The 27259-nt window shown below is 31.2% G+C and overlaps 3 protein-coding genes across 3 annotated transcripts; all 3 read left to right on the forward strand.

Moving 5' to 3' along the window:
* The first annotated feature begins 543 nt into the window (after positions 1-543).
* On the forward strand, positions 544-7138 carry Ir8a (Ionotropic receptor 8a). Its single transcript, XM_018519187.1, has 16 exons — positions 544-622; positions 932-1084; positions 1296-1499; positions 2162-2328; positions 2484-2675; positions 2911-3081; positions 3234-3431; positions 3794-4012; positions 4371-4470; positions 4723-4900; positions 5087-5270; positions 5434-5555; positions 5643-5790; positions 5882-6051; positions 6399-6520; positions 6717-7138. Exons 1-16 carry the CDS (start codon positions 544-546, stop codon positions 6998-7000), a joined length of 2691 nt encoding a protein of 896 aa, XP_018374689.1. The 3' UTR covers positions 7001-7138.
* Positions 7139-8675: 1537 nt separating this feature from the next.
* LOC108768287 (uncharacterized) lies at positions 8676-12670 on the forward strand. Its single transcript, XM_018518672.1, has 4 exons — positions 8676-8771; positions 9240-9775; positions 10299-11029; positions 11571-12670. The coding sequence occupies exons 1-4, from the start codon at positions 8757-8759 to the stop codon at positions 12668-12670; spliced, it is 2382 nt and encodes a 793-aa protein (XP_018374174.1). The 5' UTR covers positions 8676-8756.
* A 1265-nt stretch (positions 12671-13935) lies between these two features.
* Positions 13936-26938, forward strand: LOC108769423 (probable WRKY transcription factor protein 1). Its single transcript, XM_018520411.1, has 12 exons — positions 13936-14358; positions 17264-17286; positions 17512-17585; positions 18031-18397; positions 18663-19144; positions 19222-19520; positions 19839-20023; positions 20258-20383; positions 20573-20623; positions 20720-20845; positions 22676-25700; positions 26696-26938. The coding sequence occupies exons 1-11, from the start codon at positions 14336-14338 to the stop codon at positions 25480-25482; spliced, it is 4563 nt and encodes a 1520-aa protein (XP_018375913.1). The 5' UTR covers positions 13936-14335; the 3' UTR covers positions 25483-25700; positions 26696-26938.
* The last annotated feature ends 321 nt before the right edge of the window (positions 26939-27259 follow it).

The raw sequence follows: 27259 nt of genomic DNA on the forward strand, positions 1-27259 counted from the left end.
ATTGCTTTGAATTAATATGATTTAAATGACGCTGTCATTTATAATAACATAAAACATACTAGAGGGGTACAAATATATTAGAAAAAATGTATTAGATAATGTATTAGAAAACGTATTTGATAATAATAAAGGTAATAAAATTTTTTTTTCGTGGATTGTAGAAAAGTGAAATTACTAGTTATCTATTCAATACAGTACAGTGGTTCCTAAGCGGCAATATATGAATGATGAATTTATCGTTTTCGTTTTCTAATACGCAATGATCCTGGCGCTGAATTGTACACGCGACTTTACGTACTGCGATAAATCAATGGTCCGACGGCCAATAGTCGTGCTGAGCAGGAAAAAGGGATTCATGAGAGATTCGATGGTACCGATATATAATATTCATAAGCAAACTGTCGTGCCACTGGTATCGGCGCAGGCGTAACCATCGTCGCTTTATTGTGCCATGCCGTTCATATCATATCGTTCTGGCACCTACTATCTGAAACGAAGCAAAAGTATTCCTTGTTCATTCGTGCGACCTTAATCAATTTCGCTATGTCAAGGAGAATGTCGTCCATATTGATCCTCGTTTTCTTTTTGCCATTTGTGTTTTGTCAAACGTTGATGAATTTGAGTAAGTATACAAAAAGTTTACTCGCGGGGATACAAATACAAGTGCGGTATCTTTTCTTGTTTTTCTTTGTCGATTATCTATAATGCAACTATTAATATTATGTTTGATAAAGTCATAATTCTCGATGTTAGATAATTTCTATTTTTACTTGCAATGTTAATCTAATGAGTGCTTAGCTCTGTACAAGATATATATGTTTCATGCGAAATAACAATTTTGAAACAGTATGATTTATAATTATTAATAAAACTGAATAATAGTAATAATGTGCCGATATAATGAGTGTGACATTTTTTTCCTATTTCTAAGTGGTCGTAATAGAAGAATCCGATTCATTTATTTTGGGTATTTTAAATGACGCGGTTCCAGAGGCAGAACGAAATTTTGCTAATGATATGATTACTGTTGATTATTCTACTGTCACAGTGAATCGCGAGAATGTAGATGCAAGTTTCGAGACAGGTATGTTGTACATGTATATACATTCAAATTTGGAAATATTATATGTTATCCGATCTTTACTTTCGAGATGCTATATTGTCATTTATGTACGTTTATGCATGTTATGTAAAGTATTGTTTCTATTTATTGCTCTTAGAAAAGCATCTTTTATAGTCTTTTATAACGAAGCAAGCTGTACAGAGATAAAAAATGTTCTTCATTTTTGTGACAGTCTGTTCCAAACTATATAAAGGAATAAGTATCATACTGGACATGACGTGGACTGGTTGGGACAAATTACGAAATATTGCGGACGAAAGAGGAATAATATACAAACGTGGCGATTGCAGTATAAGTCCGTATGTTCAAGCGATTGATGATCTTTTGATTATGAAAAACGCAACCGATGTTGGCTTGATTTTTGAAGATGAAAGAGGTACGCAAATGTTAACAATTCACTATTGTTTACATTAATACTATACGAAGAATATTTTGCATGACTTGATTTATTGTACTCTATGCATTATATCCGTATATAACTACATTTCATAGTATTTTTGTAAATAACATAGTTCAACAAAAAAATGTTAAAAAAAATAATTTTTTTACAATTTAGGCTTTTTATCATTTCATAATTTTCAAAAACAATAGGTTTAATGTTTAGTAAATCGGTTTCCAATAGTTTAATCTAAAACTTTCCTGCAATGTGTGTTATACTTAATAACTCTTATATTTATTCATTAAACTCGTATAAATCATAATTTTTATAATAAACTTATTTTACACATACATTGATAGTTTTTTTCTGAATATCTTGGCTATGGAATGATGGATTTTTTAAATATAACTTTTTTTACAATTTTTTGATCCTAAATTTCTTAAAGTTATTCCTTCATTAAATAATACAGTATTTTGATGTTCCCAACAGTTATATTTAACATAAAAAAATCAGTAATAATCACCCTTTCTCTTCAGATTTGAGAAAAAAAAATTGTTCGTTGTTAAATTATTATTAAAATAAAAAATACGTAGCATAATTTTTATAACAGTTCGTTAATGTTAATTAATTAGATTGATAATGCATAATAATGATTTTAGAGCTAAATCAGAGCCTTTATTACCTTATCGGAAATTCGATAATTAGATTGGTGGTCATCGACGAATTGACAGAAAGAACTGTGGCAAAAATACGGGGTATGCGACCGTCACCGTCTTATTATGTAATTTATGCTAGCACAGCGAAAATGGAAGAACTATTTAAAACGGTGAGAGATAAATATCATCGTTTTAGCACGTATACTATTTATTTTTAACACTTTAATACATATTAAGATAATTAAACATTTGTATTCTAAATATTTAAGACTTAAATTTTTTAATATCTAACCGTAAATAGGTATAAAATTAAAACACCTTTCAGGCTATTGGAGGAGGACTCGTTAAAAGAGAAGGTATCTGGAATTTAGTATTTACAGACAATAATTATCACGAATTTCGTTATATTACCGGTGATCTTCAGTTAAATGTTTCATTCACCATTCTTAATATGAAGACTGACATATGTTGTCGTTTAATGGGCGACGTGTCCTGCACATGTCCTTCAAATTTTAAGGTCAGTTTTAATAAAATTAATTTTTTATGAAATTTGAATATCTCTATTATTTTATACAAAAGAATTTATTACCTAGGAAATATGAAAGAAAAAAAAATTAATGTAATATTATTTATAAATAAGAGAGAGCTCTTTTATATATTTTTTTTTTATTAACAACTTATTAAGATCGAAGTCTTAGTAAGTGCGTTTATCGTTTATAAAGAAATAATTAAAAAGAATTATATTATGTTAGATATTCCCACACTACTTCAAACGTTTGATCGGCTTGATCGTAAGCTTGATGAGTGATGTTCAAAGAGGAGGTGTAAGTGTAGCTGCAAAGACAGGTCAGTGTGATCAAGCAGTTAATTCAACTTCAGCTTCAAACATCACAGTGGAAACATTCAACAAGATTTTAATGACAGTAAGTATTATCGAAGTAATTAAAATATCCATTAGGAGAATAAAATATATCTGATTTATACTATGTTTATATCAATTAAAGCGTTTTCAAGATGAAAACTTGAAGGTAATTAACAATGAGTACTTAAATAAGTTTACTTATTTACGTTCTAGAGATTGGACAGTAATGATACTTTCGAATATTGGTCAGAGAAGGCGATGATTACTTACAAAGCGGAGATCGAGTTACAAATGGTTAGTCATGGTTTTGTAGATGCGCTCGCAACTTGGACGAGACGTACAAAAATTAAAGAAGCCGATGGGAGGAAAATAGAACCAGCCAGGCGATTCTTCCGGATTGGAACGGCACCGGTAATAATCACAATTCGCTAAAGCTTTGTTTCGTTTTATTAAATGAAAAATCAACGTTAAACGAAAATTTATCGGATAATAAATAATTACAAAGTGGTTATTTTTAACGTATTTTGTAACTTTAAACAACAATTAAGTGCATTGTTAAGTCGTCAATTTTATTTAAATTAAAATTAATTATTGTTATATAATTTAGCAATTAATTAACTCTTCAAATTGTATGTATAAATTAAATTGTAATTTTATTCATGCGAAGAATATTTTTCATATTCATATTAGCATTTTACCTATTTCGCTAATAATAAGAAATACGACTGCAGTAAAAGTTGATCTAATGTTGCCTTAATTAATCTGGTTGATAGGCAATACCATGGTCTGTAATTAAGAAAGACCCAGTGACGGGTCAAGACATGAGTAACGAGGATGGAAAAATCTGGGAAGGTTACTGTATAGATTTTATTCAAAAATTATCCGAGGAGATGCAATTTGATTATGATCTTGTTATTCCTGAAGATCTAGAGTTTGGCAAAAAATTGTCTAATGGTGACTGGAGCGGTCTGATAGGTGATCTGGCTAAAGGAGTATGTCTAAATATTTTTTCAAAATATTCTGTATATTTTTAAAATATTCTTCACATTTAACACGCACCGATATTTTGTTTTATTTTAATATAACTTTCAATCATTCGTTGCAATTAATTGCCTTTATTTTATTTTTTCTTTTTTATTCTGTTTTATTATGTCACACTGTAGTAATATGAAATAATGTAACATTAAAAATTTTATTAATCTCAATCTTTGCAATCAGTTTCTTTTGAGGATTAAAAATTTTACCATTAATTCGCATTAATTAGTTTTGGAGTGTCCGCAAAAGATTTTAAAAGTTAAAGTAGCTTGATAATATTTTTTGACTGTAGCAAGTAAATTTGTTTAATAATAGGAAACTGATATTGCTGTGGCGGCATTAACAATGACATCAGAGCGAGAAGAAGTCATTGATTTTGTTGCACCCTATTTCGAACAGTCCGGTATATTAATCGGTATGCAATTTAAATCTCTTTTATATTACGTGTGTTATATTTTATATGAATGTTACCAGCAAATAGAATATAAATTTTAATAAACGTTTACATTCTTTTTACAGTAGTTTATCTCAATTCTTATTCCATTTTTTATATTTTTTAAAATTTTATTAATCCAATCTGTGAGACAGGTTTTTTTTAGCTAAATATGCATGTATAAATGATAATTTAATATAACAAGAATAATTTATGTTAATTTTTCTTTTTAAGTAATGAGAAAGCCAATCCGTAAAACGTCTCTATTTAAATTCATGACGGTATTGAGACATGAAGTCTGGCTTAGTATAGTAGGAGCGTTAACTTTGACCGGTATTATGATTTGGATATTAGATAAATATTCACCATACAGTGCAAGGAACAATAAACGACTTTATCCCTATCCTTGTCGGTACGTATCTGATAACATATTCATTTTTGCTGCGTGTTCTATTATATTGAAAACTGCATACAAGAGCGATTACTTCGTATGTATTAAATATATTTTATTGTATGTAATAGATAGCAATTTAATTTTTCATCAAAAAATTTTACCTGTCTTCTCTTTTTGCTTTAATCTAACAGACAAACTTTTCAGAGAATTCACATTGAAAGAGAGCTTTTGGTTCGCACTGACATCTTTTACGCCACAAGGTGGTGGTGAAGCTCCAAAAGCGTTATCAAGCAGAACTCTGGTTGCAGCTTATTGGCTATTCGTTGTACTGATGCTCGCGACTTTTACTGCAAATTTAGCTGCTTTCCTTACTGTGGAAAGAATGCAAGTATGTCTCTTTTATTATATATTTAATGGAAATTTTTCTTTTTCTTTTTTTTTTATTTAATTTGAAGAAATTTATTTTATTTGGAGAATATTGTTAAAAATATAAATCTTCCGTAAGACATATCATTTCTCCCACACTAATATACGTATATTTCATTACATAGTCACCTGTACAATCATTGGAACAATTGGCTAGGCAATCACGTATAAATTATACCGTTCTAACCAATTCTAGTGCTCATCAATATTTCCAAAATATGAAAAATGCCGAGGACAAGCTATATACGTGTGTAAAACATATAGCATTTTTTTATGAAATACGTTATTAAGGTCATCGGCAACGTTATGCATATTTTATATTATTTGGTTGTAGAGTATGGAAAGAAATTACATTAAATAGCACTAGCGATCAAGTAGAATATCGTGTCTGGGATTATCCAATAAAGGAACAATACGGTCATATTCTACAAGCTATTACTCAAGTGGGACCAGTCAAGTCTACCGAAGATGGTTTTAGAAAGGTACAAGAAAAAAGTAGAAGAAGAGAAAAAATGTTGAGAAATTGTGAAACGCAATAATAAATGTTTAGTTGAAACGTATGATATTTTTCAGGTGATAGAAAGCGAAGAGGCCGAATTTGCGTTTATTCATGATTCGTCGGAGATAAAATATGAAGTAACGAAGAATTGCAATTTAACGGAAGTAGGCGAAGTATTTGCCGAGCAACCGTATGCTATTGCCGTGCAGCAAGGCAGTCATTTACAAGAAGAAATAAGCAGAAAGTCAGTTTGATTTATTTCTTTTCTCTTTTCCATTATGCTTAATTCACTCGATTCCCAATTAAGATACTATCGATTATCATTAGAATTATAGCGAAGTGTTGTATTTGAATGTGTCTTTTTTATTGCTATATTGCTTATTTTTATAATTCGTAAGTTTTTCTACAATTATAAATATCTTGAACACCAACAAATGTATAGCACATGCATTAAGCATGTAAATAGCAAAAAGTTTTTAGTAATTATATTGGAATGAAATGGATTAAGTAGCAGAGATGTACATGAGTAATATTGTCATTTTGATCGTCACGTATACGACAAATATGTAATATAAATAATATTATTTTTAGAATACTGGATTTACAAAAAGACAGGTATTTTGAGACACTAGCAGCCAAGTATTGGAATCAGACATTAAAATCTAATTGTCCAAATTCCGATGACAATGAGGGAATTACGTTGGAGAGTTTAGGTTTGTTATTATTTCTTATACATCACTAAATTTAGATGTTATGTAAATATACCTAATATATAGAAAAAACTATATATATATATGTACAAATGTAATTGTATAACATTGTTTAAATTTGCTATTGAAGTATTGATATATTTAGGTATTTATTTTTTCTAATTGATTCAAATTTTATATTTAATTAATATTTCTATAGGAGGTGTATTTATTGCAACTTTGTTTGGACTGGCACTGGCGATGATTACTTTAGCCGGTGAAGTTCTTTACTATCGTAAACGTAACAACTCTCAGAAAGGAAAACAGCATGACAAAAAGACAATTAAAGATATTGAAAATGACAAGATCATCATGCAGAAAATCGCATCAAAGCTTCGAATGAAGCCCGCGCCTACTGATGCAGCTTTTAGCAAACAACTTAATCACACACCGCGTGTTTCACACATCTCTGTCTATCCACGACATTTCCCTTTTAAAGAGTAAACCATTTTCAACGATGATCTATATATTACGAACTCGCAAAACATTTCTGGTTAATCCTTATGTGTTTTTCAGAGTTTTCTCCTTTTCACAATCACTTTTAATACTTAGAATTTATCACAAAGGTCAATATACGTAGAGTTTAAGATGTATTATGGTGTATTTGTCGAAAGATAATCATTTTCAGACAATATTGTTTTATTATAAGATTATTCTTAATAAAGTATCGTGCAGAAATTAGAATTAAATGATTGATTATATTTGTATGACATAAGGTTCTTAAAATTATATTTATACAAATTTTTGGGAGACTGTTCCACTACTGACAAATAAATATCTTAATATTAATTAACTGTTATTGATTACGCACATTTACAAAAAGAGATGTACAATACGTTTTTAAAATATTTATATACTATTACAAAAATATTAATAAATAAATACGCAATGTGTTCTATTTATTTTTTCTTTTTCAGACTTATGACAAAGTTAATTTTAATGTTTTCTGGTATCTTATTTTCATTTTTATTATTTTACGTACAAAATATTAAAATAAAAATTTTACAAAGAATTTCATATTTTGTCAAAATAAAGTAGAAAATATCTTCTAAAGTTGTCACTCTTTGAATAATATGATTACTTTAATATTTTCATACACAGAGCGAATAACGAAAGGAATTGATTCGAATATAAAGAAAACATATAGTTTTATTTAAGATAAGGATATTTATTCTTCTCTCTTTTTAACGAAGAAAATCTGCGGTAATCTTTATATTATATAACAAGATCCAGCAAATATTAAAATAGCAAATAAAATTTTCATTATCTTCAATAGATTTGTTATGAAGAAGAGAAGATAATATAATATCTTAGATGTGGAATACATTATATATTTTTTTTTACAAACGATTGCATTGGAACGGAAATATTTACAATAATACGCGCGGTCATTGATCTTCGAATACTTTCACATTGTATATAGTTTTGCTTCCTGGGCGTAAATAGAGCAAAAACGATGATATTCATTTAACAATTTGAAACATTTTTGTATTATTGAAATATTTTTGGTATTATTTTTACATTATTTTATTATTCTGTTTAAAATTTTCCAAAAAAAATGCTATTTGTATCTAATATATTTATAGTGTGATATTGCTGATAAATAATAAATTTGTAATTTTATCCTTAAGCGAACAATCATTAAATCAATTATAATCACTTCATTCATATTGATAAATTTATACGGAGCTGTAATTTTCTTGTGTGTGTGTGTGTTGCGTTATTAAATATTCTAAATTATCAAAATAAATAAATTATAAAATTATACTGATACAATAAATACCTTAAAGTAAACGGATACGATTGTGAATTTATTATCAGTAAAAGTTATATATTGTTCTATCTTACTTTTTCCATTGATGTAATTGTGCATGTCCTACAATCTCATTATTTTCACTAGTTTTCGTCGTAAACGCTCACTCCGAGTTACGTAAATAAAAGCAAAAGTAGTTTAGGTAATCGGCCGATTGTTTCGATCACTTCGATTGGAGCGTGTCACGGTTCGTGAATTTTTCTAACAAAAGAATAAAGACTTATGCTAGGTAGGGAATATCTGTTATTTACTACGAGTCAATATAAAGGCATTTTACACGAAGATACGATCACTTGATGAGAAAGTGATGTAGATTGTGGTTATCCTATTGGAATTGAAAATACAAATCTATTCGGGTTTCGTATAAATGATTGATGGTCTTCGAAAATGACTTACTGCAAGGTCAGTGAAAGAGAAACGTTTAGATAGAACATTAATTCAATATGGCATTTAACTAATTGTGTTTATATTAATATTTCTTTGCTTATACGTGTAATATTGTATGCTCATTCTATTTTAAAACAACAATTGATTTTGGATCTTTGTAAAAATTTTTTTCTTTATAAAGTCTTTAAATTAAAATACAATTAAAAGATTAAACGATATAATTTTTTTAATTATTCTCTATTTCTTGTATTAAATAAGTTTTGACTTCTATATGACCTCAAAGTCATAATTCCTCAATGCTATAAATAATATCAAAAGCTGTAATTTATTTAAGATAAAGGTAAAATACAAGGATTATTTTTTTTAAGGATATTCTACATTATAATATCTAGGCATATATTAATGTTATACTGAACAAAATTAATATTTTTATTGCTATTGTTATTTGAATAAATAAATAAATATTTTCTTATTCATTTGCAGATATATTTAACGCTATCAGCTCTAATTACTTATCATGTAAGTGCAGATTACGAACGTTTGAAAAATTGGGGTCCATCAGAGAGCATATCGCATTCTTGGAATAACCAGTATGACTTTTATGAGAGTGCTCCTTCCGAGATTCTGCCTGATTACAGTTTTTATGAATTGAGCAAAGATCGATCTATAGATCGTTTTGGAAGCCCATCTGAATCTTTTCCCGTTATTAAGAAAGAACCTATTGAAGAAAAATACTTGAAAAAAATTCCATTTTATGTGTTCTCTAATAAAGATTCCACAAGGTACAAGGAATTGACTCCTGACTTAGGAGTAGCGCACTGTCAAGAAATCAAGGTGAAATCAATCGGAAAGGATGGTGAACCAAGGAAAGGCATTACGACTTGTTACAATTGCAAGGATCCCAAAACTAAATCTACGTATGAACGTTGTTTATATAGCAGTCATCCCGAAGAGAGTGCATCCGCTAATATGAAGGTGGAAAGTTATTTACCCGCACCTACTAGGTTCAGACATCGAAGGTAGCAATATTAAAATATTCTTCGAACGCAAATAGAAATATCATGCTCGACAATTTTTATTGAAAGTTTGTTAAAACTTAATATTTGTACTTTAAAGAAAGGCAATTTCAATAATTTTAATATGTTTATACGATAGTATAATAATACGTTCTTTTATTCATTTTTATTCGAACTATAGATATATTGTTCAAAAAAGGAAAAAGTGAGACGTACTTCGATTGAACGCGAAAAAATAACGTTTCTTTTTAATCCAAAAGATACAAAAATGATATAGCTAGATAACTCAGAATTATTTAAAGAATATTTAAGGAAATATTTTACCATAGATAGATTTAAAAAGAAGAAAATAATTTTAAACAAAAAATATTAAAAAGAAATTTATTATAATCTTTCTATTTTAATTAATTTTTTCTAAAAAGAGAAATAATATCACAAAGTTGCACTAATTAAAATAAAATTTGTGCAGATTATATAATTTTCTCACTACATGCTACGATGTCATTACTATTATTTATTATCGCAGATCCAATTACGAAGAAAACAATAATAGTTACGGAAAACTACGAAGTCCTTACCGATTTACTGATGAGTATTTTACTGACACTACCCGTAACGTACCAACTGTATATGAAAACAAGGGAGAAAAATGCGAAAAGATCGTAAAAGATTCTATGGTGTGTATGGTGTGCAAAGACGCTAAAACCAATGGCAAATATGAGCAGTGCTCGTATGTAAAGCAGCCACATGAGAAAGCATACTCTTACATCAAATCCAGCACATTTGGAAAACCTCAAAAAAGTGAGGAAAATAACAGCGATGAACGTCCCGAGTTAACTTCTCATTCCAAAGTCTCTGATTTTGAAGCGTCTGATCACCAAAAAGATCATAGTCCAAGCACTGAGTCTCGTGAATATTCTTATCCTAGCGAGGATTATTCTGAGAAGACTTCGACAGTGAACGAACAGGATGAAGTGAAGGATTCTCCTTCATCAGATTGTAAACAAATACAAAAGGATTCCAAGTCCTGTACGGTGTGCAAGGATTCTAAGACAGGCGGTACTTATGAGAAATGCACTTACAATTATCAACCCAGCGATAAATTATATAAATACAGCAGATCAAAAACCTTTGGATATCCGGATAAGACCTCAGATTCGACTCGGGACAGTCGAGACTCAAACAAGAGTCAAGCATCGGAAAAATCAAAGAATTTTGATTACCCGCAAAGTTCCAATTCTGCTCCTGATTATATAGGTAAGATTTCAAGCTGATAGAGTAGCCTGTTCTTCAAACGATTAAACATGATTGATTCTTACTTATAGATCCAATCAATCATTCAACTACTCGGCTATAACTTTAAATGCAGCCATTTATTTTCTAATAATATCCCATATAATTTAATACTAAATTTAGTTCTAATTTCCAAAATTTTTTAATACTTTTGTATTAAATTGAGAATTAAAATTCTAGCAAGAAAAAATTATTATTAAGTGCTTTATACAAATATAGTTATGACATGCAGTGTACTGGAATTTTTTACCCTAAAATTATGTTCTTTGGATATATATTTTGATTAAATTCTGTTATTGTGTGGGTGGTCTAATTTTGGAAAGCATATTAAAGATGTTTCTATATTAAAAAAAAACCGAGTTTTGCAGCACATTCGTATGCATAATATAACAAATGAAGTGTGCAGCACAAGTTATTTGAGTTATAAATCACAGAATTTTTTTACTAATGGCTGTTTAGAGAATGTATTGGCTATATTTTAATTATATTTACACTGATTTTTCAGATAAATCAGAACACTCTACTTATCCACGGGAATCCAACAAAGAAGTAGAAGCTGAAAAAGTCTCGTATGATTCTGACGGTACATCTCATGATTCACCCGAGTATAGCAGCGATTACTCCAGTTCCGAAGCGAGTGATTATCAATTTCCTTCATATAATAGCAATCCTGAATCTTACGATGGCCAAAAGACATCTTCCTCAAAACCTGTTTCGGAGAATTACTCTGAAAATATCAGCGAAGATAATTGTAAAACTTTACAAAAGGATTCAATGACGTGCAAGGTTTGCAAGGATCCGCAAACAGGCAATGATTTTGAACAGTGTTCATACTCGTATCAACCCAAGGATAAGCTCTTTTCTTACAGTAAATCCAGCTCGTTTGGTAATCCACAGAAATCCGAGCAAACATCGCACGAAGACGAGCACTCATCAGACAGTTCTGAAGTTACGAAGAAGTCTTACGACAAATACGTTCCGGGACTAACTTATGAAGCTTCATCGACGGATGAAGCTACATCTAAAGATGATGCGGAAGGGAAGAAAGGAGTGGATGTTGGATACTTGGACACAGTGAAAAAGAAGGCCGAGATCGAGGAGTTTATGCAGAAGTTTCAGAAAGAGGACCGATCGAATTGTAAAAAGATTATGCGCGATAAAATGACCTGCTACCAGTGTATCGACGACAAGGGTTTTCAAAAAGAGGAATGCGCTTTTGTCACCGGGCAGGAGCCTGACAAGGATCAGCTCGTATTTCACGAAACGAAAGAATTTCAAGTTGATTCCGTGCCCCGAGTTCGCGCCCCGAGCGACTTCAAACCGTCAAGTTCGACGAAAACGAAAGCGGTAGATTCTTTAGAACCCAGCACGTCCGCTAGCAAAAATTCGTACGTTAGACTGGAGAAGCCGGACAATGATTATCCCGATGAGGCGTCGCATACCGCAGAGGAAACGAAGGAAGCTGAACCGTACGATTATACATCGGAAACAAAAGCCAAATACGACAAGGTCCTTAGATTAACTCTACCAGCATATATGTTTACCACTTCGGAACATGAAGCAGCGTTTGATGAGATTGTAGCTTCTGACCATGATCAGCGCTAAATTATATCGAGGTGTTTGTTTCCTGGTGAAAATAGTTCTTATATTTCATATTTTTAAGTAAATTTAATATTATAAATTTAGATTTCTGAAAAATACCTTAAACTTTTTTATTATAGATATTCTTCGGAAATTTTATAGAATGGAAAAACTTAAAATATTTCAAAATGTATAAAGAATTTTAGAAAAAAATATAGATCTTTTTAGCATTTCTAAAAAATATTTCAATTTGTACAAAAAAAATATGAGAAATTTTCTAAAAAGTTATAAAATTATACAGGAAATCTGAAAAATTTTTTTAGAAATTTATATGAACATTCTAAAAAATTAAATGAAATTTTTTAGAAAAAATTTTCACCAGGGTTGGCACCATTATCCTTCCTTTTATCATTACATGTCCGGTTATTTTTTATCTTCAAGTTAGAAATTTCTCAGGACACTGTACTTAAACATTTTCATTGTACTTGAGAATATTAGCCTTATAATAATTATACCTTCATTGTTATTTAGTTTATAATATTTAGAGTTTATTTGAGTATACATAACTTTATATATTTAATTAAATGAATTTTTGTTGATGCAATGTAAACGTTCAGTCTATCATATTATAACTTGCTAAGACATTGCATCGTAAGGTGTTATGAATTTAAGTATCACAATAATTTTTATAAAACATATAGTAGAATCCGTTGTAAAATTAGTAGTTGTAAGAACAGATTTGATAATGCTAGCGAAATATTTAAAATTTAATATCTTTGTGTTTGTAATTTTCAATTTTTCATATGAACCTCTCTATTTTATATATTCCCACTTCTTATTTACATGAAAAAACATTTAAAGTTTAGAATTATTTTATATGATCTAGAAGCTGTTTTTCATGGTTCTGATATTTCGTATTCGGAATAAAAAAAAGTATCAACGAAATCTGTAAAAATCTTGTAAAAAGAAGCTATGAAATAATGTACAGTAAAAATTGATCAGTATGTCGTGAAAAGAGAATTTGAATCAGATTTTAATTCCAAATTGGAATTATATGTTTTTTTAAAGGACAGTTATACACTGTGTCTACATTCGTATTTTTAATATATATATGTATAAAATACAATGATCTTCGTATGAATCAATGCCAGGCAGATTGAGACTTTTTGGTATACCTGATGATATCGTGAATAATAGGAAATACGTTGTATATATCGGGATCTTAAAATAGAATCGAGCTATTTTGGCGAGCAGCGGCGGACGGCGAGCGGTGAAAGACGGTCGGCGCGCGGTGACCAGACCAGCGCGAGAGCAACGCAATGCGGCGATCAAATCGGTAAAGATGTAAGACCGTGGAGTCACATCGTCTCAGCTCTGCGTGCCAGTCTGTAAAGTCACGACGAGGTCTGAGCACCAAGCGATTCGAAACGACGACGGTCTGTAGTAGCTGCGGGCGCGCGCTAGTGTCGGCATCGGAGCTGCTCGTATCCCTTTTAATATCCGCCTTCTCCTCCAACTTTTAGAATCCCAAAAGTAGTGTAGAGAACCGGTTTCTCTCTCTTTCTCTCCCCCCACCCTCTCTCTCTCTCTCTCTCTCTCTCTCTCTCTCTCTCTCTCTCTCGGCTAGTGAGTAGCGGCACAAGCCAGCGTGCGGAATCAACATCAGTGAATTACGAAATTATCTTGGATATGAACTCTTCGACATTTGTCGGGTAAGATCATCGTTTCTTCTAAATTACAGTCTATTGTTGAAATACGCGTGACTCTTTCTCTCCGGATCATTCCACAAATAAAAAATGTAATCGTAGCGCATTTATTTCTTGCAATAAGAACGAATATACGTTAGAAAAGAAAGAAAGATAAGCATGACTTAAAACTGCCGGTAGTCTTACGGTCAATATTAAGTTCAAGCGTTATAATCTAACATCATGTTGAATTATTCTCGATTTAGCACTGCAGATATGTTGGAATTATGATTAAAATTTTAAAATATCTTAGAACATTGTCAGTCATATTAAAAGATAAAAATTATTGTATGTAATGTTTATGTTTTATCGACATATACACACAAAACTTGAAAGAGAGACAGACCTCGCGGAAGAATTAAGGATCAGAGATGGAACTCGTTTTTCGATCGTCGTGCAATGGGTCGAGCGTCGCAAGGCCAAATCGGCCTTGTCGTTGTGTGTCCCAAGGAGAACACATATTTCATCGTCAAGAGACGAGTGATATCATTCGACAAAAAGATTTGACTTAGAGCGCAGCTTTTTCGCAAGTCAGCGCATTTTTATGTCCAATTGGGCGCAATGCCTCGCTTACACTTTGGTGAACATTTCAGTAAAATGAATATCTTTTTTGAATAAAAATAAAATCATTTGGATTGTTGGTTATAGGTATAACTTACGATAATATTCTTTTATGTTACCAACAGTAGAATTTTAATTTTTTCACAGTTAATATATACGTTTTTCAGGTCCAAGTTCTTGACTCTTGATTGAATTTGATAAGTATCTTCATTCAATACGATTGTGGGATGATCGCACATTTATCGTGTATTTGCCGCGATGTTAGAAATCCTAAAAATAAAATGATTCGAAGTGTTTAATGTGCGAGACTTCACTGCGCAAGTCCGTCCGCGCTAAAATTACTCTTGCTCATGTATCTACCTAAATACATTTCTACTTGCTGCGGCTTATTGGCTGGGTTCCGAGCGTTACGGCGTGGCCGCCATCAGCATGACCGATTTGATTCGCCATGACCGAACTTTTCTGAGAAATTTACACTTTAAGAAAATAATACTTTTCATAATTTGTGATAACATGATATAGAAGAGAATAAGACAAATATTTTTGGCCGAATTAACTTTTTTTAGGAGATTTTTACAAACGATAAACATTTTTTTTAATTTTGCGAAATTTTTTTAATTTATTAGTGCAGGAAATTACTAAAATGCTAGATGGATTTCATGATATGGCTAAAATAAAAAATTAAAAACAAACATTTATTTATAATAATTGTATTAGTCACCGGTACTGATAAAAACGAGATCGATATACATCGTGAATAGTTTATTTATGTCAAAGTAACGTAGAAGAAGTTGGCATCCACAAGAAGCACTATCTTTTTCAACGAAGCGTTCATGAATCTGCTGAAAGTGAGAGTCACGTGCTGTACTGGTCGTGCCAAGATAAAAACGCCTGCGCTCCGGCACAGTATTAGACTTGACTCCAAAACTCTATTATTAAAATTGTCAGCTTCTTCTATTCATTGCTAGAAAAGAGTTTTGTTTAATTCTTGAATGAATTATTTGCATATACAACAACTACCAATGAAATTAATGCATTCTACAAACTATTTGTTTTTGTTACACTTTGCAATATAAATTTCATGTTAGATTTTTTATTGAATATTTTATTGACAAATTTACATATATAAAGACTACTATTACACATATTTTATTATAAAAAAAATTTTTTTTTTAATTATTATCTCTTATTCAATTATTATCATGTTCTTTTTCTTTACAAGATTTTATTACATTGAGGCTTAACATGATTCACATGGAAATCGCATTGAGTTCATAGTTTAAAAATAAATCAACGAAATATATATAATTTTGAGCTTAAGCAAATATAAATCTAATTATAAGTCTAAAAAATTCAATTTTTATATTTAATTCGCAATCTTTTTCTCACTTTGTGTATGTATAAGAATCTTAGAAATTATTTATAATTATTTTTCTTAGTTTTTTTTTTCTTCGATAGTAATATTATCGATGTTCGATGTATAACGACCTACATTTATACAACTGCGAGATATCTTCCAATTGCACTGTGATTCCAGTGGTCAGTGTTGTTTAATCCTTTTAAGGAAATGTCTGACCGTGTTCTCCTAAAAGACATTTTAATCAACTTTCATCAGATTGTACATAGTTTTTGATCGATAGAAGAAATATGAGCGACTAATTAAGTATTTCTTGTATTCCCAATTTAATTGTCACGATAATTTTACGTATGCGTGCTCTGAGAACAATATGGATTAATGATTTCTTAAAGTAGATCAGAGATTGTATTTGTGAGATTGTATTCAAGTTTAATCATTTTCTTAATTGCAATTATTATAATTTGTATATTTATAAACATTAATAAATCACATTAAATTATAAATTAAATTTAAACGTATGTATGAAATGTAAATGTACGTACGTGCGCAAAGCATGAATACACACAAGATGAGTCATCTTTAAAGTAGTTGCATTCCAGTGATAAGATAGCAATGTCTCATTCAAACTAAGAAGACTAGATTAATTACTCCTCTTAAATGTGTATGTTTTCGAGAAAACAACATATCACGAAAAAATAATTCTTATTTTATCATGAATATGTTATAATGTTGCATTGCATAAGGAGCAAGTTTTAGTTTGAATGAACTGATTAATGTGTTCAAATTATAGCAAAATTACAGTTTGCGTTAGAAAAATATATTTTTAATTAAAAGGAAAAATGTATCAAAATTAAAATAATTAAATGTATTTTAATTTAAAATAATTATATAAAAACAAATTATTTAATTATCAAATTTATCCAAATTAATCAATTGTTCGATTTTTGTTTACAGAAATCCGGGTGTCATGGTTGCAGGTATGTACACATGTCACACTTCTTTTTATAGCAAAAAGAGATAAATATAAATTTAAAAAATATATCGCATCAGGTAACAGAGTCTTAAGGATAATGAATAAGGATTAAAATTCAAATAAACACTAATAAAGTTACATTTTAATAAGTTTATTAGAAAATGTTAATTAGTTAATTATATCACTTCTTTATATCATATTGTATTACTCATAATTTGTATGATTTCAGGGCCACCTCCACCGCCACCTCCTCCACCTCCTATGTCTGGTCACTTGCCAGCTATGAGGATAAATACTGCCGAGGTAAGATGAACTAAATCGTAAGATACAACGAGAATCAATGATAGCATCGAGTGATTCATTTATTAAATAGAATTCTATAAATATAATTTTTTTCACAAATACACAAGGAAGAAGTTAATTATTTAAATTTTCTCTAATATTGAACACAATTCTAAAATATTATATTTTATTTTGAAAAGTTAAAGTACAGCATACGATATGTTAATATATATAAAACTTTATTTCTTTTAAAATTAAATATATTAAAAAAAATTTTTTATTTAAAAAAAATTGTAAATATTGAATTAGATTTTTTATAGTAATATGTTGAACCCGTTATATTATGGAAAAAGATATTATATTTTACTGTAACAGTAAAAATTTAATCTTAATTTTAGTCTCTCATTATTATCTAATTAGTAGCTAATAATAATTTATCTGATACTTTTTGATTCGCGGCATATAGAACGCCACAGCAAAGAGGCCGCAGGTAGTTAGCAACGATGTTTATGAACCACCAGCAGCCATTCAGAATGCTATGCTAACGAAAGACAAGAAACCCTTTACTTATACCCCGGGTATGGGCGGTAAATTAGATCTCTCGCAGATTCGTAGTCCACGAATGGCGAGAAGAGTAGCGAAAAATGCTAATGATGAGGGCATAGAGGGACCACCAAAATCCGCTATCGAGTCGAAGCAATCGCCTGCAGTTTCTCCCGCACCGAATCTCTTGATGCCTCAAGTCGCGGTTCCCGTTTTTCCTTCCAATGTGCCACCCCAGCCACCCCATAGGATGTCACAATCACCTTCAGTCAGTAGAACATTGTCGAACGGTAATTATTTATTTATATCCCTTTTCCATCTTTTCGAAAATTACTGTATTATAGGCAATTTCTGTTTTATAGGCAATTTCAAAGTTTGATATGTATTGTATTGTTGTACAATATAATAATCTGTGTGTGTGTTCTGGATGTTAATTAAAACAATTTTTAAATAGATACGTTAAAATCATGATCAGTTTCGAGTTGTAAATGATTGATGATAAATTATTTGATAAAATTATAACGGAAATAAGAAACATTTCAATTTTGTTTATAGCTGTAGACAAACAAGCTGAACCAGCAAGAAATATTACAAAGGTGGATACTAAAATACCGATCACAGTCACGTCAAGTCAGTCGAGCACTCCTGAAAGTCCGGGTACTCCTACTCAAGTTACTTTAGCCAAGGCTCCTACACCTTGGATGCAGAATAAAAATAAGCCTCAGGAAGAATTGCCTGAATGGGCTAAACGTACGAATGTGAATAAAACGGTTGGCAGCGACTCGTCGGAGAATTCAGTTTCACCGATTTATGTTCAAGTTCAACAAGCGTCTCCGCAATGTTCACAGGCGAAACAAAAGCAAGAGCAAAAACAATATTCGATTCCGCAGTGTCAACAAACAAAACCGCAACAGTTATCTCAACAGCCGCAGCAGCAGCAGCAGCAGCCGCAGCAACAGCAGCAGAGGCAGAATATCAATTCTGTAACGTCACAACAAACGAATTCGCAACAGCATGAACGAGTTGTACCTATCCGAGTAAGTTGGTAAATTAATTTCTTGCTATTCCTTAAAATATATAATTTTTATTTTTTTAACATTATAATATTCTTCAGATCGAAGATAGACCATCGGTATTTGATGTGAAGCGTGATTCTGGTCATCATCAATTTACCAAACAGCCTCCAACTGTGCATCATCAGCAACGATGGGGTCAAGTGCCTACACAACATACATTTGAGAATCAGGCGCAAAATCATCCGCAAAATCAAAAGCAGTCTCAGATTCATGTCATATCTCGGCCAGAATCGACTGGAACGACTTATATTATTCCTCTCGTAGTAGAAGGTAGCGAGAAAAGAAATATGCCACCAACTACGGAAAATAATATTAAGATTGGAAAACCAGCAAGAGTGTAAGTTGAAGACTAAATTAAAATAAATTAAATTAAAATATAATTAAATTTATATAAATTAGTATGTATTTAAGTTATATAAGTAATATGTATTTAAGTAATATAAATTTTTTAAATTAATAAGTAATGTTTATAATTTGTATCTTGATAATAAATGACTCAATTTTAGTAACATACAATTAATATCATATATTAAATTTTATTTAAAAAGTAATTTTAAATAGATCGTGTTTCGAAAAAAGTTTAACAAATTTGTTAGTTATTTATAACGTTTGCAATTTTATTTTAATTATTAATTATAAATAAAATTCTTAACAGTGTGCAACAGCGGAGTCCCGATCTTAATCAACAATGCGAGCCTGGTCCGATTCAGTCGCGATCATTTCGAGTCCTTCAAAAAATAACGGACACAGACGAATTAAATGATGTTGGTACAGAACAAATACGTAAAATGGAATTAAGTGAAGATGAAAAACTACTCATGAATAAATTTAAAGAGCAAGGTAGAATAATATTATTCATGTGTCTACCATATTAATTTTTTACTACATTGATTTATAATGTACATAGAAATATATGTTTTTCAAATTATTCATTTATATTAATTATTATCAATATAATATGATGTAAATTATATTTGATACGATTTTTAAAGACTAATTGATTTAACTTTTTAAACTATCGTTTGAAAACTCGAAATAAACAAATATTATATATTTTCTTATTATATTTTACAGTCGACCAAGAAATTTATCTTCATCAAGAGAAAGATCCAAGATATCGTGGTGCAGCAATACCCTCACGTGCTTTCCGTTTTTTACAAAATATGACAGATTCGAATGATGCTTCAGTAACTTGTGCTGGTAAGATTGTTTTACATTTTTATCTAAAAACTTTTATTAACGTTGAATTTTATTAAAAGCATAATAATACAATGTATATATTGTAACCTCTTGTTTTTTAAATCAATTAAACCTCCTTAATACTTAAACAATGAAGATTGGACATTGCAAATATAAACAATATAATAATTCTAATTTTATATGTTACAGTACCACAAAACGTTGTTAATAAGCGGCAAAACAGAAACTCTAAGTCGTTTGGTAAGTATCTGTAACTGCAAAAATAAATTTTGTTTTTTTAATTTTATTAAAATGACTGAAATATAATAAATTTGGATTGTGATCATTTTCATACAGAAGAGACACAAGCAAATTTGCCGCCTAGTGAACAACAAGTACAAGAACCGAAGAAATACACGGGTAGCGCAATTCCTTCTCGATCCTTCAGGATATTACAAGCAATGACAGCATCAGAAAATAATGGTAAATATATTTGATTCAAATATTTTTACAAAATTTTTATCTTGCTGACAGGATATTTTTAAAGATATTACGAATATCTTAAACAGTTTTTTTCCACATTTTTTACGTAGAAGAAATTTAAAAGTTTCAATTTTGGGAAAGTATTTTGAATTATTTCATAATCTTCTTACGTGGTACTTAACATAAATATACAAATTAATAATTTATTCTGACATACACATTCCTTGTTCATAAATTAATTGTAGAAGCTTATTTATATGTGTACATTAATATATCATAATAAGTGCTTTATATTCTAATGACTACTTTATTGACATAACATACGTCACAACGCTCAAATTTCCCAATCCTGTGTTCACAGGAATAATAAAATTTTCTTGGCTATGTATATATACTGATATATTATACATATACATATATATATATTTATTTACATAAACATACACGCACGCACGTACGCACGCAAGCACGGCACGCACGCACGCACGCACTCACATACAACACACAGAAGAGAGACAAAACAAAGTGTCACAGACTAATTATTATCTGAGAAACTGATAAAAAAATATATGATAAATACCGTTACTTTTTCGAAGGTCTTTTAAATGTATTTATAATTATAATTGATTGTTTAAAAAGTTTTTAAAGAAATTGAGAGAAAATAATATGGTAATTTTAAATAATAGATATTCTAAATAGATATAAAAAAAGTAATAATTTTAGCTTCGAAAATGTTCTGCCACATTACAATATTAAAAAATACTAAGCTTAAAATTGTAAGAAATATTATTTTTAAAAAAGTGTAAGATTTACTATTTTCCTAAAGCAATTTATTAGCGATACATTGATTAACATTGGGAACGTATTAGGCTAATATTGAATTAATATTGTGCCCATAAATTATGCTGTCAAGAATACAGGCATTGTATGCGATGTAGTACAATAATGGCTTCTTCACTGCGCAAATTTTTTTATAAATAATTTTATTTATAATCACAATATAGTTATAATTTTATTTATCTTTACCGTTTGCGTGTGGCAAGAGGAATTTGTATGAAGTCATATTATATTGCCTAATTCTTTTCATATTGAATACAATGTAGCAATGGCGATGATGACTGACTGACAATTAATCTGAAATAGTTTTACTCAACTTTTGCCCATAAAAAAGATATTTATCAAAATATATCAGACTCAATAATAATTATCGAATCATTAAGATAATATTTTCTCAATAATGCTATTTTTTAATATAATATTATCATTTATTATTACACAATGACATGTAAGAGAAAACCACGATCTACTTGACGTATACACTATTTTGTTAAAAATATTAAAATATAACTTTATTTGTATTTTTAAACATATATTCTTTCCCACAAGTACAATTACAATTAAATGTTGTAATTTATCACGATAATTTATTACGACATTTAACTAGATTGTATGATATATTATATGATATTTAATATTTTTTCCTTTGAACACAGGATGTGTAAGTTTTCTCATTTCTCAGCCGAATAATTTCGCTTTATTCCGTATTAATATACCAACTTTACCGAAATAAAATCAACTAGACATAGTGGTATAAGGAAAAAGGGAAAGCGAAATAAAACTGAAAGCGCGGATAAACTTAGACGTACTTTCGATCTAGGCAATTTTCTATTTCTAAACTCGTTTCATAGATCATGCAGTACATAATGCGACGTGTGATTAAGAGAAGGAAATTTCAGGCAGAAAAATAAAGACGACACGCACGGCTCTGTCTTACGCTCTGTATGTACAGAATTTAACTTTTTTTTGAATGGATTGTGCTGTTTGTTGTAGCTACACAAGAAAATCGTCAAGCAGATTACACCTGTCGAACAGAGAATAACTTGCCGGGCAATCAGCAAGATGCATTCTTCTCTCCTCGACCCGTTTCCTTCTGGTCGCATTCCGAAGGTTGGTGGGGCTATTATCCTGTGCAATATAATGCTCCACCCAATAAGTCCGTGAACGAAGCGGACAAGCGTTCCTTTCCTTACCTACAATATCCAGATGAAAATGCGTGCGTTGGATATGAATTTTTTTATCCGGTTTATGACGAAAACTTTGCGGACGTGGCACGAATAAATAACCAAGAAAATTCTTCAGGCCAGTATGGTTACGTTACTGTAATTTGCCCCCAAACGGGTTACAATGATGTCCAATCGCACGTTGATGAAAATAACTGTAACTACGTTCACAATCATTATGCCAGTGTTCATTCATCTCCTGCTCAGGACGATAGCTATTTTATGCAAGACAGTTCGATCAATAAATCAGGAAACACCTTGCCCAACGATTTGGGAATTAATCACTTGGACGCACAATCGAATGGGACACATAATCCCAAAAATGTCTGCGAGAATTACAATGGTGATAAAAATGGTATTAAAACGGCGATGAACATAGTTGATGAGGAAGACGACACGTCAGATGATCCCAACAAAACTATGATCTCTAATAACATTGAAAAATCGAAAAAAACATTTGGTCTGCATATCAATGTGCCTAATTACACATACATAGACACTAGCGATTCTAGTGATTCTAGCGATTGCAGTGATTCCAATGATTCTAGTGATTCTAGCGATTCTCTCTCCGATAATGAGCATTCTTCGGATTCCTGTCAGAAATATTGTAATGATACTACTTCCAATAATACATTGTCCAATAGTGATTCGGATTCATACGAAGGTTACTCAATAGGTATAAATCCTTACGAGAAATTGAAGAGAAATCCGTGTAATGTTTCTTCCAGTGAGAATTATACCGATCCCACTGCTTATTCGGAATGCTCGAATGTCGATAATTCATGTACACATTCGCAAAGCAATTCCGAAAGTAGTACTCACGGTGACAAGGTACTTTTTAAGAAAAATGATTATTCAAACGATCGAAATTCTTGCACAACACAGTTAAAACAGGATTTTACGTCAAAGTCGAAGGGATATAACGAAGAGGGTGACATGGATAATCAAAGTAATCTCGACTCTTCTAATCTAGAAGAGTTTGGTAAGATGAATTCTGTAAGTAGTCGCGTATCGAATACGGAGCAATGTGATCAAGAGAGCCTGATAACTGACAACGTCGTTCCCCATCAGTTAAGCATAATTTACGAGGATGTGGAACGGTTGAGTTCTGAAAGTCTTTATTGCGAGAGTAAGAAGAAGATCGATGAACAGAATGAAGCTTCTTTCGAGATGACCGATGATCCGTCCGATGATGCCGAAGCTACAATGGTCAGCGTGAGTTTGCCTCTAAAATTCAAATTTTCCGTGTCCGAGGACAATGAAGACATCACCACTGTGACGGTCGGCAACAGTAAAATAAAGGCGGAGAGATCTTGTAGTGGATGTTCCGCTAAAAATGATATGGATGACGATGTTAGCGCGAATTTTCATATTAGCAATGACACCAGCGTGAATTTTACCGTGAAGAGACACGTGTCAGACGCGACAGGCGCAACAGAGAGCATGAAAAATGAGGCGAGTATCGAGACCGCGGTACCGCATGTGGATTTCACTTTCAAGAAAGATTCAACGAACGTTAGCGAAACTAACTGCAAAGAACAGAACACGGAGGCGGAATTCCCAGTTACAAAAACAGAATGTAACGGAATAAACGTCGTGGAATCAGCGCCGAAGAATGTCGATGATTGTACCGCTTCTAAATCGGAAATAGATACGGAAATCAACAGCGAGGGATCAGTAAACGATGAAAATTATAGCCAAGCAGAATCTGCTTGTAATAATTTCGGATTCATTGACGTCGACAAGACGATCATTGAGTCGAAGATTGTTGCATCCGAACATTCCTGGATGCAAAATTTCGAAACACTTCAAACTGTCGATACAAATCAAACAAATCAGAAGGATTGTTGCGTAATAGTCGATGATGATCGATGTGTCGACCCTGATAGACAGGAACTCTGTCAGACAGATATGAAATACTTGTTGAGTATCCAAGATTCTCGCGAGGATACCGATGATGAGGACAGTGGAGTTACTTCTGATACAAGTCGAATGATATCTGAGATCGACACAGAGTGTCGTGAGATCGACACAGATTCGGAGTCTACCATTACAAAGAAGCAAAAGAAGTATCAACGAACGCAAACGCACTCACGACTCTTTCGGCTTCTGAACGACGATTCCATTTTGTCTGACTGTACCAGAACAGATCCCTGCAGAAAGGAATATCTCAGTTTACCGCTTAAGACGAATGCGTTCAACTACGATGACAGTTATTGCTCCAACTATTCCAGCGGTTTAACATCTCCGGAATATTCGCCTATTCACGAGCAATCTTGTCGAAAATTTCACGACACAGCAATGAATGGAAATACCGTGAGTTTATCGGACGGTAAGGTCCACCATCCGGCGCACCAGCCGGAGATTCCTTCAAAGGATAATTCGTATTTTCTGACTTGGAAAAACACGAAATTACCTAACCCACAGGAGCACGATGTTATGCCTTCTTTAGCTTTCAAGATCCTCAACAGTAAGACGCCCTTTTGGACCTACAAGGTGAACGTACTGTGCCCGAGAATCAAGAGTACGAAAAGCGTGCCACAAGCCCTGCTGGCACAGCAAATCGACCAGAACTAACGACATTCGTCGGCGATTCCTCCTATCCCGATGTCCTTATGCGAATACTAAACCAACTATTGCTGATGGCCCTAAGGCAGAATGAGGCCGGTGTGTTTGCCGCTGCGAGCAACCGCTCTCCACGATCCACGGACATATTTTTTTCTCGATTCTCTTCACAAGACAGGGCTGAGCATGCCCAAGGTGCTCTACGGGCTACGTGATTTTTTTTTCTATCGGTACATATCGTTTCCATATATTCGTGTATCATTCTTGATTTCTTCTCCAGATTTCCCACTTTCCTTTCTTTCGTTTTTATCATTTATTATATAGTTGAACCTCTATATTTGTAACATTTCGCTCTGATCAATCATCCTATTTTTAACACTTCTTTTTAAATCTATTCTTACTTCAATGACATATAGTATGCGTAGAATAAAAATAGTTATTGACATATTGTATATGCGTACTTTTCGTCTTTTACTTGAGGTTTTCTTATTCTGCGTATGATCACATATTTTGTGTGAGAAATGTAAAGTTATAGGCGCGCGGAGGAAAGAAGAGAGGAAAAAAACGTAAAAAAGTGTTAAGAATACGGAGATTTGATTATTATTTTATTTTTTTTTGTATTCCTTATTGCTCGATTATAGACGCATGTAATCTTTTCCCTTATTATTTTTCTCTTGTTTTCTTTTTCTGTATCTCTCTCTTCTGTTTTTGTATTTCGCAGAAAGTTAGATTATGAACGCTTGATGATTGCTTTATGCATGTTGTAACTAATACTGATAAAGAAACACAAATAAAATTATTTATGAGTCTAAAATATTCGAGAAACGGATAAACAGTGTGACGGAAGAAATTATTCGACAATTTGACGTATATCAAATACAATAACTTTTGCAGTTGTTTTATATTAAATTTTATGTGAATGTACAAAGTAAAGAAACTATAAGAGAAAAGAGTAGCGGACGAAAAGATTGTGATATAACCGAATTATGTATATATGTATATATACATATACACATACACATGTACACTCACTTATTTACATACACACATACATACACACGCACAAATCACAAACACACACTAAATTCTTAAATTCTTAAATTTTATTTAAACAAACTGTACATAATTTATACACAATATGTATATACTTTTTTAACTTTGTTTTTTTTTCGTAAATTGACAATATAAAGATTGTTCTTAAAAAATATAATTCCTTATTTTTCAGGTCCTGATGCAACTGATTACTGAGAAATGATTGGTGAAATTCTGCTTAGACAAAGTCGAATTGTTTAGTGCGCTTTTTTCTATTTTGTTTACAATAATCCATAGTACTTACGTCGCCGTTTGCTGATCCATCGATAAAAATCAAAGGCTTTCTTCAAAGTGGGCTGCAAATCGCTAATATAAATTATCTCGATATCGAATTAAATAGAATTTTGCATCATATAATTCTTTCCGAAATATATGAAAATATAATAGATTCTGTTTTTAGTTATTATTATATGTATTAAATACATATTTGTATCGCTGTGTAATATTTTTTCAAATATTTAACTTAAACTCGTTTTTGAAATTTTAATTAATTATAATAAGTTATATTAATTTCCAAAATTTCTTAATCAATTTCTTAAGAAAAAAAATGTTAAATGGCTTATTATAGTAGATTGGCTACGTCGACACGTCGCAATATGTATGTTATATTATGTGAGCACGAGCACGTGGTTTGTTTATTTAAGATGAATGGATCGTTATAGGAATTGTAATAACACTCTTTTTAAAAATATTAATC

The sequence above is a fragment of the Trachymyrmex cornetzi genome, unplaced genomic scaffold (assembly GCF_001594075.2).
Source record: "Trachymyrmex cornetzi isolate Tcor2-1 unplaced genomic scaffold, Tcor1.1 scaffold122, whole genome shotgun sequence".
Taxonomy (NCBI): domain Eukaryota; kingdom Metazoa; phylum Arthropoda; class Insecta; order Hymenoptera; family Formicidae; genus Trachymyrmex; species Trachymyrmex cornetzi.